At 39.7% G+C, this 14858-nt stretch overlaps 1 protein-coding gene across 4 annotated transcripts in view; it reads left to right on the top strand.

The window, feature by feature from the left end:
• Nucleotides 1–4437: 4437 nt before the first annotated feature.
• The window catches only part of FAN1 (FANCD2 and FANCI associated nuclease 1), a 37138-nt gene continuing 26717 nt past the window's right edge, over nt 4438–14858 (top strand). For 3 of the 4 annotated variants that reach the window (XR_005216329.1, XR_005216330.1, XM_037832859.1), the window contains exons 1-5: nt 4438–4600; nt 5078–6481; nt 8401–8541; nt 10168–10369; nt 13732–13965. Coding sequence is in view for 2 of the 4 variants with exons in the window: in XM_037832859.1 (XP_037688787.1) it covers nt 5227–6481; nt 8401–8541; nt 10168–10369; nt 13732–13965 (1832 nt within the window). In the remaining 2 variants the exon portion in view is untranslated. The remainder of the gene's footprint in view (nt 4601–5077; nt 6482–8400; nt 8542–10167; nt 10370–13731; nt 13966–14858) is intronic. The other variant, XM_037832858.1, reaches the window with a different exon arrangement.

The following is a 14858-nucleotide window of genomic DNA, read 5'->3' as shown; positions in this document are numbered from 1 at the left end:
CCAACAATCCCCACTAGTATGTCTGCCCCACAAGATTGCATCAAAGAATATGGCTTTTTCTGGGGGACGTAATACATTCAACCAGCAGAGTATGTACATATTTTTAGACATAATGTAAGCATGCTTAGTAGACTACAGTATAGTATAAGCAGAATTTTTATATGCACTGGGAAACCAAAATATTCTTGTGACTCACTTTTTTGAGATATGTACTTTATTGCAGTGGTCTGGAACTGAATCTGCAATATCTCTAAGGTATGCCTGTATTTAGAATTAATATTGTACCTCTTCCTATAAAATATAAGACCCATGCCACAGTATAGTTACACTCCCATTTTTTTTGGCTAATGTTATTATCTATATTTTATCTATATATTATAAATTCTACAGTGTATTTTTTTTTTTTGCTTTAAACAGTCATATGTCTTTAAATATATTAAACAAAAAATTAAAATATGTCATCTGATATCTATACTCATATTTATAATTTTTGGTGCTTTTCTTTACTTCTTGTAGATCCAAGTTTCCATCTGGTGACTTTCTTTGAGCTCGAAGAACTTCATCATTTTTTTGTAGCAAAGGTCTACTTGTTATAAATTCACCCAATTTTAAATCTTTTTGTTTTCAAGGACATTAGCTTGATAAAGAATTCTTGGTAGACAGTTTTTTTTTCCAGCACATTAAATATGTTTTATTGTCCCCTGAACACCACTGTTTCTAATAAAGTCAGCCATTATTCATGGTTGTCCCTTGTATGCAACATGTCATTGTTCCCTGGAAGCTTTCAAAATTTTCTCTTTTTTTCACCTATTTGATTACAGTGTGCCCAGGAGTGGCTTTTTGCGTGTTTTTCATGCTTGGGGTTCATTGAGCTTTAAAAAAATCTGTAAGTTCATGTTTTTCACCACACTTTGATAATTTTTGTTGATGATTATTCTTAAAATTCTTACTCCAATCTCCCTCTCCTATTCTTCTGGTATTTAAATTCCAGGGATGTTAGACACTTGAAATTTTCCCAAATGCATCTGAGGCTCTGTTCATTTTTTTTGAAGTTTTTTTTTCCTGCACATTTTGGATAATTTCTATTGCTGTAGTTTATATTCACTGATTCATTTTCAAATCATCTTCATTCTGCTGTTAAGCCATCCAGTTAATTTTTAATTTCATCCGTTGTGCTTTCCAGGTCTAAAATTTCCATTTTATTTTCTTTTCTTAATAGTTTCTATTTCTTTGCTGAATTCTTCTTATATAATATTTACCAACATCTAGTTCATCTCAGGTTTGTTATTGTTTACTTTTTCTCTTGGGTATGGGTTACATTTTTCTGCTGCTTCACATATCTGGTATTTTTTGCTCCTATACAACACTGTGGATATGTTGCACAGCCTGTGGATTCTGTTATCTGCCACTAGACAGCATTTATTTTTATCCTGGCAGACAGTTTAACCTGAATGGAATAAAACCCCCACCTCTGTCTCCCCTGCAATGGGCAGCAACTTAAATCTCCACTCAGATCTTTTAATCTTTTTGCCATCGCTTTCCATTGGGCTTCCGTAATCTCCCATGTGCATGCACAGTTAGGGGTCAGCTGTGGTTTTGTCAGAGTTTATATGCAGATTTTGGGACTTACCGATTTGTGGCTTCCACCTTCCCAGAATTTCTCACTTTTCAGCCTCAAAGCAATAAGACTGCATCTATGTGCTCAAGTTCCAGAAACCTTATGCCATCTAGATTGAGAATGCCCTGAGGTGAAAAGTCACATGAAAATGATGCACTGTAATTCTTTTCTTTAAGGAAATTCCATCCTCAAGTTTCTGCCTATTTTTGGTCATTTTTCAGTGTTTACAAATAAATTTTTTATACTTTGTTTATAATTGCTTTTAATTTGTTTGATTGTTGTAATCATAACATTTTAAATAGTTTTTATATTGTTTATAAGCTTTGTATTATTATTTTTATCTGCAAGAGCTTTAGTGCCATACAAATGCAAGTTTCCTGGCCAATATGGAAATGAAGTTCCTTCTTCCTCTTTTAAATAACTGTTCATGTCCCTAGCCTGTTATTTTATTTGGTTGTATGTCTTTTTTCTTAATGTTTTGATATAGTTCTTAATACATTCTGGATACTAAACTTTTGTTATTTAGATATGTTGTAACATCTTCCAGCTTAGCTCATGCAAACGGAAATTTTCTTGGTGCATTTTTTATGAGTAAAAGTGCTTAATTTACCTATAGTCATATTTATCAATTTTATGGTTAGCACTTTTTGTCGTTTTTAAGGAATACTACACTGCTCTCAAGATCATAGAGCTACTTCCTATATTTTCTTCTAAACATTTTAAAGTTTTGCTTTTCACATTTATTCATTTAATCAATCTAGCTTTGATGTTTGTATTGGTGTGAGATAGGGATTCATTTTTCCATATAGGTAACCAATTTTTTGTTACCTATTTCCCATAAAGGTAACCAACATTTTGGGGGGGGGGGTGCTGGATTTCTTGTATCCCTTTAAATAGCTTTGGATTTAGTTCTGGTGTGCAGTTTCATTACTCGGAAAAAGTTGGATCCTTTTGAGGCTGGCTTAAAACTAAGCTTAGTTAGGGTACATCCAGGGCAGCATTTAATCTAGGGCAAATTTCAATCCCATTTGGGCTCTGGGAATCAGTCTGCCCATTTTTTTTTTCACAGTGGTTTTTTCCCCAGCCTCAGATATGTGTAGATCATCATGCAGCCAAAGACTCAACAGAATCAGTCTGTAAACCTCTGGAGCACTAGAGAAGTGCAGCTTTATCCTCTCTGATATTCTTCCCCACAAATTCTTGCCATCTTGGTCTCCATGAATATTGACGTCTGTGTCCTCAAACCAGCAACGCCCTCTGTGCTGTGACCAGAAACTGCCTCCAAGCAGTAAGCTGGTGCAATCATAGGTTTCATTTTTTTTCCCCTCTCTCAGGCCCTCAATCCTATAGTGCCTCTTGCCAATGTCTGAGAACCATTTTTTCATATATTTGTCTGGTTTTCTAATTGTTTAATGTAGAAGGATAACTCTAGTTTTTGTTATTCTGTCTTAGCTGAAAGCAAAAGTCTGCCTATTTTATACATCTAAAACTATTACTTTGAGACTGGGTCCAGAAGATTTCATCATACCAGCAAAGGGATTCTGTGAACCTTTGCAACTAAGAAAAGAAAAATCTCCTCTGTGGACAATGCTTCTTCAGTAGCATTTTCAAAAGTTGGCTGTTTTTTTCTCGGCCATCCAGGTCTTCACTTGTCCTGGAGATGGATTGAATAGATGTCATTGTTTCTCATTGCCACATCCAGGCTGTTCTCTCTACACCTTCCACTTGCAACTTTGATTCTCACATTGTCAGGTAATACTATTACCTCTTTTCGTTACAGTCATTGTTCTAGTTTGCTAATGCTGCTAGGATGCAAAATACCAGAAATGGAATGGCTTTTATAAAAGGGGTTTATTTGGTTACACAGTTACAGTCTTAAGGCCATAAAGTGTCCAAGGTAACACATCAGTAATCGGGTACCTTCACTGGAGGATGGCCAATGGTGTCCGGAAAACCTCTGTTAGCTGGGAAGGCACATGGCTGGCATCTGCTCCAAAGTTATGGTTTCAAAATGGCTTTCTCCCAGGACATTCCTCTCTAGCAAGCTTGCTTCTCTTCAAAACATCACTTACAGCTGCACTGAGTTCCTTCTCTTTGAGTCAGCTCATTTATATGGCTCCACTGATCAAGTCCCACCCTGAATGGGTGGGGCCATGTCTCCATGGGAATATCCCATCAGAGTCATCACCCACAGCTGGGTGGGGCACATTCCAAGCAAATCTAATCAGCACCAAAACTTCTGCCCAACAAGACTACATCAATGATGATGGCATTTGGGGGACACAATACATTCAAACTGTCACAGTCATCCTCCAGTCACCCCTTCACATCCTCCCACTCCCTAAATCACTTCTTAATCCTTGATGATTTTAACTCAATTCCATGACCTCCTCTTCAGTGACCTTGGTTTGGTCCCTATTTCCACCATACATGGGCAAGGTTTGACACTAGTTCTTGTGATTACTGCATCTCCTCCATTATTTCAGCTGTAACCATCTCATTCTGTGACCATCACCTCCTATTGCACTCACTCACTTTCCCCAATCCCAACACAACAATCCTTCAAACCAAGGACGTTGATCCTACTGCCTACCTCTTCATTTTCCCTCATCCACATAGAAGGCGTGCAGGGCAGTCTTCAGATCCGTCTTTTCTAGGTGTGAAAAGAAGGAGGCGCCCTTCTCCCTCCAGGGTTCAAACTTCCTTCCCACATGGACGGGAAGGAGATCGATCACTCGAGCCTCCACTCGCCGCGCCTGCGGCGGACCGGGACTCGAGGATCGGCTGGGAATGCCTGGGCACGCGGAGCCAGGTGGGAAGCCTGGGACGGCCGGGTCGGGAAGGCGGAGGGTGCCTGGCGGCGGGGCCTGCGGGGAAAGCGAGAGGGCCGCGCGGGCGGTGGGGCCGAAGGGCTGGAGGTCCCGGTAGGAGGAAGCGAAGGGGCCCCCGGCGGACGGCCCGGCCTCGGTCGAGTAAGCCCAGGTGCGCAGCGGCGGCTGGCCGGGGTGGGGAGGGCCAGCGTGCGCACCCCCTGCCTCTGAGGTTCTCGAGTGGTGGCAGCAAAGCCTGCTTCCAGATGCCCGTAAGCTCGGGCGTTTCTTTTGTGCAGGCCTTCCAAGCAAAAGGAGTCTTATAAAGGAGTCTTATAAAAACTCCGGAATAGTCTGTTTTTCCCTTTTTAGAAACCAATAATGTTAGACCTTAAAGAAATCTCGGAAGTTATCCCTGTGATATCCAATCCGGTATTTTATGGGTGAGGGACAGTAAGATTGCCTGCAGAGCGCGATGTGGGGTGGGGGGGGTGGAAGCGTTGGTCTTCTGTCCCACCCCAGGGTTGGTTTCCTCATCGTAGGAGATAACTAACATTCCGTGTTTTAGGGCCTGCTTTTTCTTTTCTGTTGTTGAATTCATAGAAATTCTTGTTGTTGTTTTTTTATCCACATGTGTTTTGTTTTGTAGAAAGAAGAAATTGTCTAAATGAATAACATGAAATCAAATAGAAATCAACTTTTTATTATTTTAAGTCAAGAAAGTAAAAGTTAACCATTGCTCTTTCTCCTGAAATACTGTTTTATTGCTCAAAGCATCCAGTTTTTCTGAAACTCGTGATGTCAGAAGGGAGATCACCTGACAAAAAAAGAGCTCGTAGAAGTTTATCAGTCGGCAAAACTAAAAAAAATGAATCTAATTCTATTATTTCCTATTTTAACAATGCACCACCTGCTAAACTTGCCTGCCCCATTTGTAGTAAAATGGTCCCAAGATATGACTTAAACCAGCACCTTGATGAAATGTGTGCTAACAATGACACCGTCCAGGTCAACCCAGTGCATGGTGACTTAATGAACTCAAGTATGTCCACAGTGGATTTAGCCAATATTGCCTTAGAAGATGTAACTCCAAAGATGTCATCACCACCAAAGACAAGTTTAACCCCTGGCCAGAGTAATAAAGGAAAAAGCATAAAGCAGCAGACCAGTCCCTACTTTAAAAGTAATGATTTGGCATGCAAAAATCGAGATGAACTGAGAAGTCATAATGTGAAAGTCATTCCTCTGGGAAGCCTGTCATCTAAATTGTCCAGACAATACAAAAAAGCTAAAAAGTCAATACATAAGAACAAGGAATTTGCAAATTGCGGAATTGGAAATCCACAGAATTCCTTATCCACAGTGGTTAAGAGCTTGGTTACCAACTGTTCTGAGATTGAGGACAAGGATCCAATTTTGGAGAACAGTTCTCAAAAGGAAAATGTTTTTGTATGTGATTCTCCTATAGAAGAGAGTGCTCCCGAATGTACTGTAGACAGCAATAGAATAACAGAAGCTGAAAGCCAAAATACTACCCACAAAAGTGGGCAATCAGCCCTCATCCCTGGCTTCTCAGATAATTGTCCAATATTTTCACCAGATTTAACTCTTGGGAATAAATTAAAATCTACTTCGGAGGACAATGTCGAAAAGCAGGATATCAAAGGAGTCCTTGGTAAAGATGATGAGAAACATGAAGCAGGTAGTTGTGAAGAAGTAAAAATCACGATTGTTTCAGAAGCTGAAGCAAAGTTGTTGCATTTGGAGGCAGAATCTCATAGTTCTATAAATGATACTTCTAAATCAAGTAACATCCAAAAACTTTCTCTGGAAGGTGACAGTGGCTTAAAGGATGAAGTCATTCACAGCCTTCCTTTGGAACAGGGACCAATCTGTGATGTTCCTGGTAAAACAACTCAAGCATCGCCGAGTCATCCTTACTACCTTCAGAGTTTCTTTGTGGTGCTGAAAGCTATACTTGAGAATGAAGATGATATGATGCTCTTTGATGAACACGAGAAGGGAATTGTAACTAAATTTTATCAATTATCAGGTATCTTAAGGCTTGTGAGTTTGCTTGTGAGTTTGCTTCCCATTTACTGCCCTAATTTGGACAGTCATCTGTTGACCAGAAGGAGTTGCTGTGGTTTTGTGTGTACTCTCTAGTTGTGGCAAGCACTGCCCACTGCCAGGTTTGTACGTCAAAGGGACAAGACTGTGTGCCCAGTACTATTTACTCCTGCGGTATCATGCCTCAGAAGCATGATTAGAATGCTTTGGTTATAACGGAAGCAATAGTTTTTCATTTATACATATTTGTGATGCTTGTAAACAACTTTTTCCAGAGTAAAAAAAGTACATTGTGACATAGAAACATGTTCTTTGCATTTGGAGTTTGCAGTCAAGCTTACTCTCAGGTTGCTTTGTCGTTTTTACATTCCATTTCCTTGAAAAATAAAGGAAAAAGCAAACCAACGCCGAGGCATATTTTCTTTCCTCCAACATTTTATGTTCCTGAAGTTTGCCTTTTAAATTCAGGGTGTGGAGGAAATGGAAACTTTAAAGTTAAATTAGTACGTTTAAAAATGTTAGTCCTGTGTTTGTCTCAATTCCTTGGCAGCCAAGCTGGTAGTGGTGGCTCCAAGCTGGTAGTGCAAGTTTGGAGCAAAAGCCACTTGTGAGGCTACACTGGTAGTCAAGAGGTCCATGATGGCTGTAGAGAAATGAGTCCCTTCAGAGGCAGGAAAATCTTCCTTGGGGGCTGCACTGTCCTGTAGTAATGGGTAGCCATGAGTGACTCCTCAGTAGAATAAAAAAGAATCCTGGCCATTATGATTAAAGTTTGAGAATTTTTGTTGTAAAACACAGTGGAATGACCATGGTATTCCTTGTGTTGCTTTTTAATGTGTGAAAAGTATTTTTCTGGGTACAGTCCACACTGCTTCCACCTCTCCTTGTTCTCATCAGAAGAAGGACATAATGTATCCCACTGGCTCTTCTGTCCCAAGTAGTGACAGATCTTGCCCACCGATGACGCGAATGCCAGCATTTGAATAGTCGGTGGCTCTGTGCTTTAGTGTAACTGAGAGAGAGGAACAGTTTTCCTAGTGCAAGTTCCATGTACTCCAAGGAGGATTTCTACTTTGTCTGTGTGTGAAAATACCCACTAATTAATTTCGCCTCTTAAAAAAAAGGAAACGTTGAAAATGTAGAACATACGGTGTGGCTATTTTAGAGTTGGACAAAATTTAAAGAAAATCCCGGTAACAAGGAAATTGAGATCCAGCCAGGTTATGTAGCATTGCCCAGATCACCGAGTTAGAGAGAGGCTGCTGCCCTACCAAAGCTAGACATTTTTAAAGTGATTCTTTTCCAGTTTTTTCTTACCAATCAAAAATAAAATAGTGCATATGAAACCAAAAGCAGAGAACAAAATAACCAGAATTCTGGATTAGAGCTCCTCCAAGGGAGGAAAAATGGTGGCATGCAACTAGAGACCTTGGTTCTTAGAGATTTAAAATGGCCGATGATCATGACCAAATATTTGAATATTTTTTATGGCTTATTCATCAGTCATACTTGGCCTTGTTTAATCTTTCCACCAACTTTGGGAAGACGGTGTTACCCCCCCCAACCCCCCACCCCCACAACAGAAGAGAAAATTGAGTCTCAGGTTCAGTGACTTGCACACAGGTGAGAAGCGGCAGGGCTGTTCTAGAGCTTTCCGTCCAGGTGTTCTGCCTATCCTGTGGTGACAGTATAAGGGGCAAAGAGGCATTCCCACAGGTATTGCTGTTTGAAACCAATTACATCTTCCAAAGGAAAAAAAGGATTTTCTGGGAAGATGAATTGAGTAAGCATATGTGCATTTCTAATAGACTATATTTTACCTCAGTTTTAAAGAGCAAATGATACTTGTATATTGTTTTTTAGAAGAAAGTCAATCTTTTTCACCATTTTTCCTAACTTTAGCTGGTGGTCAGAAGTTATATGTAAGACTTTTTCAACGTAAATTAAACTGGATTAAAGTGAATAAATTACAATATGAAGAGATTGCCAGAGATTTAACACCTGCAATTGAAGAATTGAAGCAAGCAGGCTTTCTACAGACAGGTATGATTATAGAAGGAAATGTAAAATGAAAATGTTGCATGAAGAACTAAGTTGCTGCAAAATGATGACAGTATAGTGCCATCTCCTGGTTGGTGCCTGATTAATAATATATATGTTTTTTTAATTGGTAGTTTTTATTCTGCTTAGGAATTACTCATATGATGCTAAAGCCATTCTTAGCCCAGGTTAAGAATACTAGGATAGGAAAAGTTATTTATTATTTTTTCTCGACGTTTACAGGTTTAGGACTATAAAGTCACCTAGGGATAAATATAGGGACACATGGGATAGATGTAGATATAGGGAGATTGTGGAGCCTCAGTGAAGGAGCTTGCATGAGATTATTGGGCAGTGGGGACATGAGTGTTTCCCACATGTCACTGCTATCGGGACTACTCAGCACTGCTGATTCTTAGTCCCCACCTGCCTCAGAAGATCTGGTGCAAATCCCATGAATCTCCATTTGTGACAGGCATGCCAGGTGACTTCTGCAGGTGCGCCTTGACTTACCTTTACGTAGCATAGCCAGAGCACCCTCCTGCTCAGAACCTAAGGGCTCACCATTGCACTCAGTCAATTCTAAGTTCTACCCAGGACCCACACAGCCCTGTGTTGTGTCCTGGATGTTTCTCTGACCTCATCTTCTCTCTGGTCCCTCTGGTTTACTACTGCAGCCACCCTGCTCTCCTAGGCATTCTTCACTATACTGAGCATTCCGTGTTGCAGAGCCAGCACTTGCTGTCCTCTCCATGTCTTCCTCTACCTAGCCTCATGGCTTATCTCCTCATATTCATATCTCTGCCCTGTGGCACCTCATCTGAGAGTAGCCTGACCACCCTATCAAATACAGCCAACCCCACTGTTCAGTTTGCCTTGCCTAGTTTCAGTTTTCTTTATAGCACTTAATGACCATCTTACTTATATACTTATTTGTGTGTTTACACTTGAATGTAAGCTTCTTGTGCACAAAGACTTTGTTTTGTTCATTGTGGTGTGCCCAGAGCCTTAGAACATTATCTGGCACCAGTACATGCCCAGTATTTGTTAAGTGAAGGAAAAAGACACTGCCCTATTCTTTGATTGTTTTGAAGGCAGGGCCCAGCCAGATCTGATTGAGCTCAGAATTCCTAGGGTCTGGCATGGTGTCTGGGACACTTAATAGCCATGACAAACATGTCTGTTGAATGAATGAGCCCATGTATGGGTACAGAGGGAAAGAGTTCCCAGCCTGCAGCACTTGTGGGGAGAGAGGAGAGCTGAACAGTTTACTCAGTAACCTGTTTTGAAGAGAGCCACTAAGAGGTTTTGTAATTAGAAAGAGAGGGAATATATATCCCAGTAAGCTTTTAAAGATGGTGCTCAATCCATAATGGCTATCTGTACATGCCTTTAATTTAACATTTTTCCTTTAGTTCCTAGTGAGAGACTAAGTTATCTTACAACTTTCAAGAGATACCTGTTGTCCATATTCCTTAATAATTGGTTTGGAAAACTAATTAAAATTTCTACAGTTGAATTTTATTTTATTTGCATTTAACTAAGCTTCCTTCTTCATAAAGTAAGTAAAGCTAGAAAATAGCAAAATTTTAAAAAAATATTTTATACTACTTTTTTTAACCATTTCAGAATCGGAATTGCAAGAACTCTCTGAAGTACTTGAACTACTTTCTGCTCCCGAACTAAAAACCCTGGCAAAGATTTTCCACTTGGTGAACCCCAATGGGCAGAAGCAGCAGTTGGTGGACACCTTTCTCAAATTGGCCAGACAGCGTTCAGTCTTCACCTGGGGCAAGAGTCAGCCTGGAATCGGTGCAGTGATTTTGAAAAGGTATTATTGGCCATCGTTACACTAAAAACGTTTAAAATCTTGATAGCACATATTAGTTTATTGTAACAGCTTGTATGCTTTTTCAAATTATAAATGCTTATTCTTTTGTGGCAGTTAGATTGAGAAGGCCGGAAGAGCCTGGAATACAATACCCTGGATTTTCTCTTGGTTTATCATTCACAATTCTTGTTCTAGTCCTGTACTTATTTCTAGGGCCAAGGAAAACCAGTAGGCAATAGAGCAAAAGCAATAGCCCTTTGGTAAATTCTAGTATTTTATTATTTTTAATATAATTTTTATCCACTATTCTTATAGGATTTTAGTGTGTTCAAAGTTTTATTTTATCTGTGAAATAAATCTATATCAACTTCAGTGTGAGAACTATTTTACTCCGGAATAGTTGAGGTTGACGTGAGAGGATGCTTTTGAAAATACTTTAAAAATGATGTCAATGTTTTATATATGTATGTATATATATCTTTCAGCTATCATTGTGCATCCAGAATTGGACTGAATTCACTCTTGTTGAGAAGATAACCATAAATACTGAACTTTAGAACTTAGATATAATAAGGCTTACATTACTAAAAAAAATGTCAGTTTATATTATATATGTGTTTTAATACAGTTCATATTTATTGTTAATTGACTTTGGAAATATAAAGTCTCATCCCCGTGATATGTTAAATGTCTTCTAGATCCTTGTTTTATCTAGTTGTATTTCTTAAATATTCTGTTAGCCTTGTAGCTAATATCTTTATAGGTAAATAAACATCAAAATTAGCAGCCTTCCCCCACTGTGAATACTTAGCATATGAATATATATGATAAAAGAAATAAGATTAACATTTTTCCACCGACTTTGGATTTGTAAGAAAATAAAATTCTGAAGGCTATTTTAGTTATACCTAAAATCACTATCCTTTAAGATCATTCTTTACTTTATTTCTTCACTTTGTTGTAGTCCCCCAGCAGTAGAATTTTAGACTTTAACAGTCTCACATGAGGGGAGTGCCTCGAAAAAGTCACATTATTTACACTTTCTTAACCCTAGTGGATAGTCACCGTTGAGTTTTCCATGTTTAATGCTTCCTTCTGCCTCCCAGAGGCTTGGTCCAGTGGGGGAACCCCTGGGGCTTTGCCTGGCAATGGGTGAAGCGGGCACTTTTTTGGTAGTCTCTGTCAACAGGGTGGAATCCCCACCCCGTCCCGTCACGTGAAGTCTTTGTTGTCTACGTGCTGATCTCTACAGTGGCCCCAGGGATGCAGTACTGCTTTTGGCATAATACCTTCTGCAGTGGGAAGGTGTGGGATGTCCACCAGGCTAGTGGTTTTCAACTGGGGGTGATATTGTCCCCTAGGGAGCTTCTGGCAATGTCTTGAGACACTTGTTTGTCACAACTGGGGGGGATGCTACTGGCATCTAGTGGCCAGGAATGCTGCTAACCATCCTACAATGCACAGTACAACCCTCCACAAAAGAACCAACCGACCCCAAATGTCAGTAGTACCAATTTGTTCCAGGTGGTGTCTTAGTTGCTGGAGTCCACCTGGCTTGCATGGCCCTGGATTTAATTCAGCCCTCCAAGCTCCCTGGAAGGCATCCCCATGAGACTGAATTCTCTCTGAAGTAACTCTGGAATGGAGATGCTCCCAGATGCTTTGTCCATCATTGAACAGTGCCACACCTTGGAGTTGATTTCTGCTACCTCCTGGTGTGCAAAACATCCTGCCTTACCAAGAGTATTTAAATAAATATCCGTTCTTTAATATAGTCACTTGAGTCAGACTTGAGAATTGCTAGTGGTGAATAGGTGGCACTGACAGTTCTCCTAGTAATTTAAATGTTCACAAAACCAAGGTGAATCCTAGCCTGCTCTGAGGCTGGGGAAGGCACACTTTTTTTTTTTAATTCATTTTTATTGAGATATATTCACATACCATGCAGTCATACAAAACAAAGCATACATTCAGTTGTTTACAGTACCATTATATAGTTGGCATTCATCACCAAAATTAATTTTTGACATTTTCATTACCATACACATAAAAATAATAAGAATAAAAATGAAAATGAAAAAGAACAATTAAAGTAAAAAAGAACAGTGGGTGCCTTTCTTTTTTTTTTCTTTTCTTCCTTCCCCCGTTTTTCTACTTATCCATCCATAAACTAGACGAAGGGGAGTATGGTCCATATGGCTTTCCCAATCACATTGTCACCCTCATAAGCTACATTTTTATACAATCGTCTTCAAGTTTCATGGGTTCTGGGTTGTATTTGATAGTTTCAGGTATTTACTGCTAGCCATTCCAATTCATTAGAACCTAAAAAAGGTTGTCTATATTGTGCGTAAGAGTGCCCACCAGAATGACCTCTCGGCTCCTTTTGAAATTGCTCTGCCACTGAAGCTTATTTCATTTCCTTTCACATCCCGTAGGCACACTTTTATTGAATGGAAACCATCTATGAAACTGGAAACCGTTTAGAGACATTATTTCATTTACTCCTCCTGGTTTCTCTCTGGGGCTCTGAGCCCAGACAGGTTAAATAGTGCTGCAAGCAGTAGATTTGCTTCAGGCTTAGAATAGTGTTCTAGTTTGCTAATGCTGCCTTTTTGCAAAACACCAGAAATGGATCGGCTTTTATAAAAGGGGGTTTATTTGGTTACACAGTTACAGTCTTCAGGCCATAAAGTGTACAAGGTAACACATCAGCAATCAGATACTTTCACTGGAGGATGGTCAATGGTGTCTGGAAAACCTCTGTTAGCCGGGAAGGCTGGTGTCTGCTCCGGAGTTCTGGTTTCAAAATGGATTTCTCCCAGGATGTTCCTCTCTAGGCTGCAGCTTCTCTCCAAAATGTCAACTCGCAGTTGCTCTTGGGGCATTTGTCCTCTCTTAGCTTCTCCAGAGCAAGTCTGCTTTCAAAGGCCACCTCCAAAATGTCTTTGTAAGCTGCAGTTCCTCTCTCAGCTCTTGTGCATTCTTCAAAGTGTCCCTCTTGGCTGTAGCAAGCTCGCTCCTTTTCTCTGAGCTTCTATAGTGCTCTAGTAAACTAATCAAGGCTCACTCTGGATGGGCGGGGCCATGCCTCCATGGAAATTATCCAGAGTTATTGCCTACAGTTAGGGGGTCGCATCTCCATGGAAACACTCAGTCAAAGACTTACAATCTAATCAATACTAATAACGTCTGCCCCAAAAGATTATGTCAAAGAACATGTTGTTTTGGGGGACATAATACATCCAAACTGGCACAAACAGTGAATGTCATTTCTCTCTATTTCAGCTGAAAATAATTTGTCAAATCTGATGTCCAAATACTGAAAACAATTAGCTATGTTTGTATTATACATTTTTCAGAGCTAAAGACTTGGCGGGACAGTCAGTGAGGGTCTGTAGGGGCCCCAGGGCCGTGTTTTCCCGGATCCTGCTGCTCTTCTCCTTGACGGACTCTGTGGAGGATGAAGAAGCCGCCTGTGGGGGGCAGGGACAGCTTTCCACAGTGCTGCTGGTCAATCTCGGCCGAATGGAGTTTCCTAGCTACAGCATCCATCGGAAAACCCAGATCTTCCAAGATAGAGAAGATCTCATCAGGTTAGCTCACTAGTGTATCCATGCGGGTGTGTTTTTTTAATTTATGTAAACGTTTTTATATATTTATTTTTGTTATCCACAGAGGAACGCACATCCACGGCCAAAACAGTTTTGGAAACTGTTTAGTTTTTGTTATCTTTTTGCTTTACGTTGTATACTTTTCTGAGACGATGAGGAGAATGTAGAAATATGTTTAGGTGAAGGTTACTAAAGTTGATGAGTTAGAGCTAACGAAATTTTCCCTGGCCTATGCTCCCAAATGCAGACATTTGAACATACCTACGTTATGAATGTGCTGTTGGTGTGAACGAGGCTGAAGACGAATGTGCTCCTGGCAATAATGCTTCAGATACAGCTAACCATAACTTGTGTACAGTTTACTAGAATCTGTACATGACAGATTAGAAAGTTTCAGACATCTATTTTGATACATGGATTTAGTAAAAATTTGGTTTGACTAACAAAAGTAGGTTTTGGTAGGAAAGAATAGGGTAGATCTTACTGGGAAAAATACTTGGATTTCCTAAAAAATCACCTTTTGTAAGAAAAATAATTTGGATTTCCTAAAATGTCACCTCTGGTTCTTGACTTAGGATTTATACTGCAAATTTACTAGAAATTTTTTTAGGAAAGTCCTTAGGTGATCAGAATAGCCATGTGCTATAAAAAGTGACTAAGTTATTGAAATTATGTAATCAAACCTGTGTCAATATAGGCCGTTTTTAGCTCATTTCTTCTGAGCTGTCAGGAAGCTCAAAATCTTATGTTGAATTAGAATAACTTTTTTTAGCCAAATCTTATTTGAATATTTCCTCTTACCCTGTTTTCAGTTCTCTCGTGTCTTTTTACCATTCATTTTTGGTGGCTTTATGCTTTTCTCTTTTGTAAGATTG

The sequence above is a fragment of the Choloepus didactylus genome, chromosome 4, assembly GCF_015220235.1.
Source record: "Choloepus didactylus isolate mChoDid1 chromosome 4, mChoDid1.pri, whole genome shotgun sequence".
NCBI classification, from domain to species: domain Eukaryota; kingdom Metazoa; phylum Chordata; class Mammalia; order Pilosa; family Megalonychidae; genus Choloepus; species Choloepus didactylus.
The sequence above is the reverse complement of the archived record's forward strand: the minus strand, read 5'-3'. Positions and strand labels throughout refer to the sequence as shown.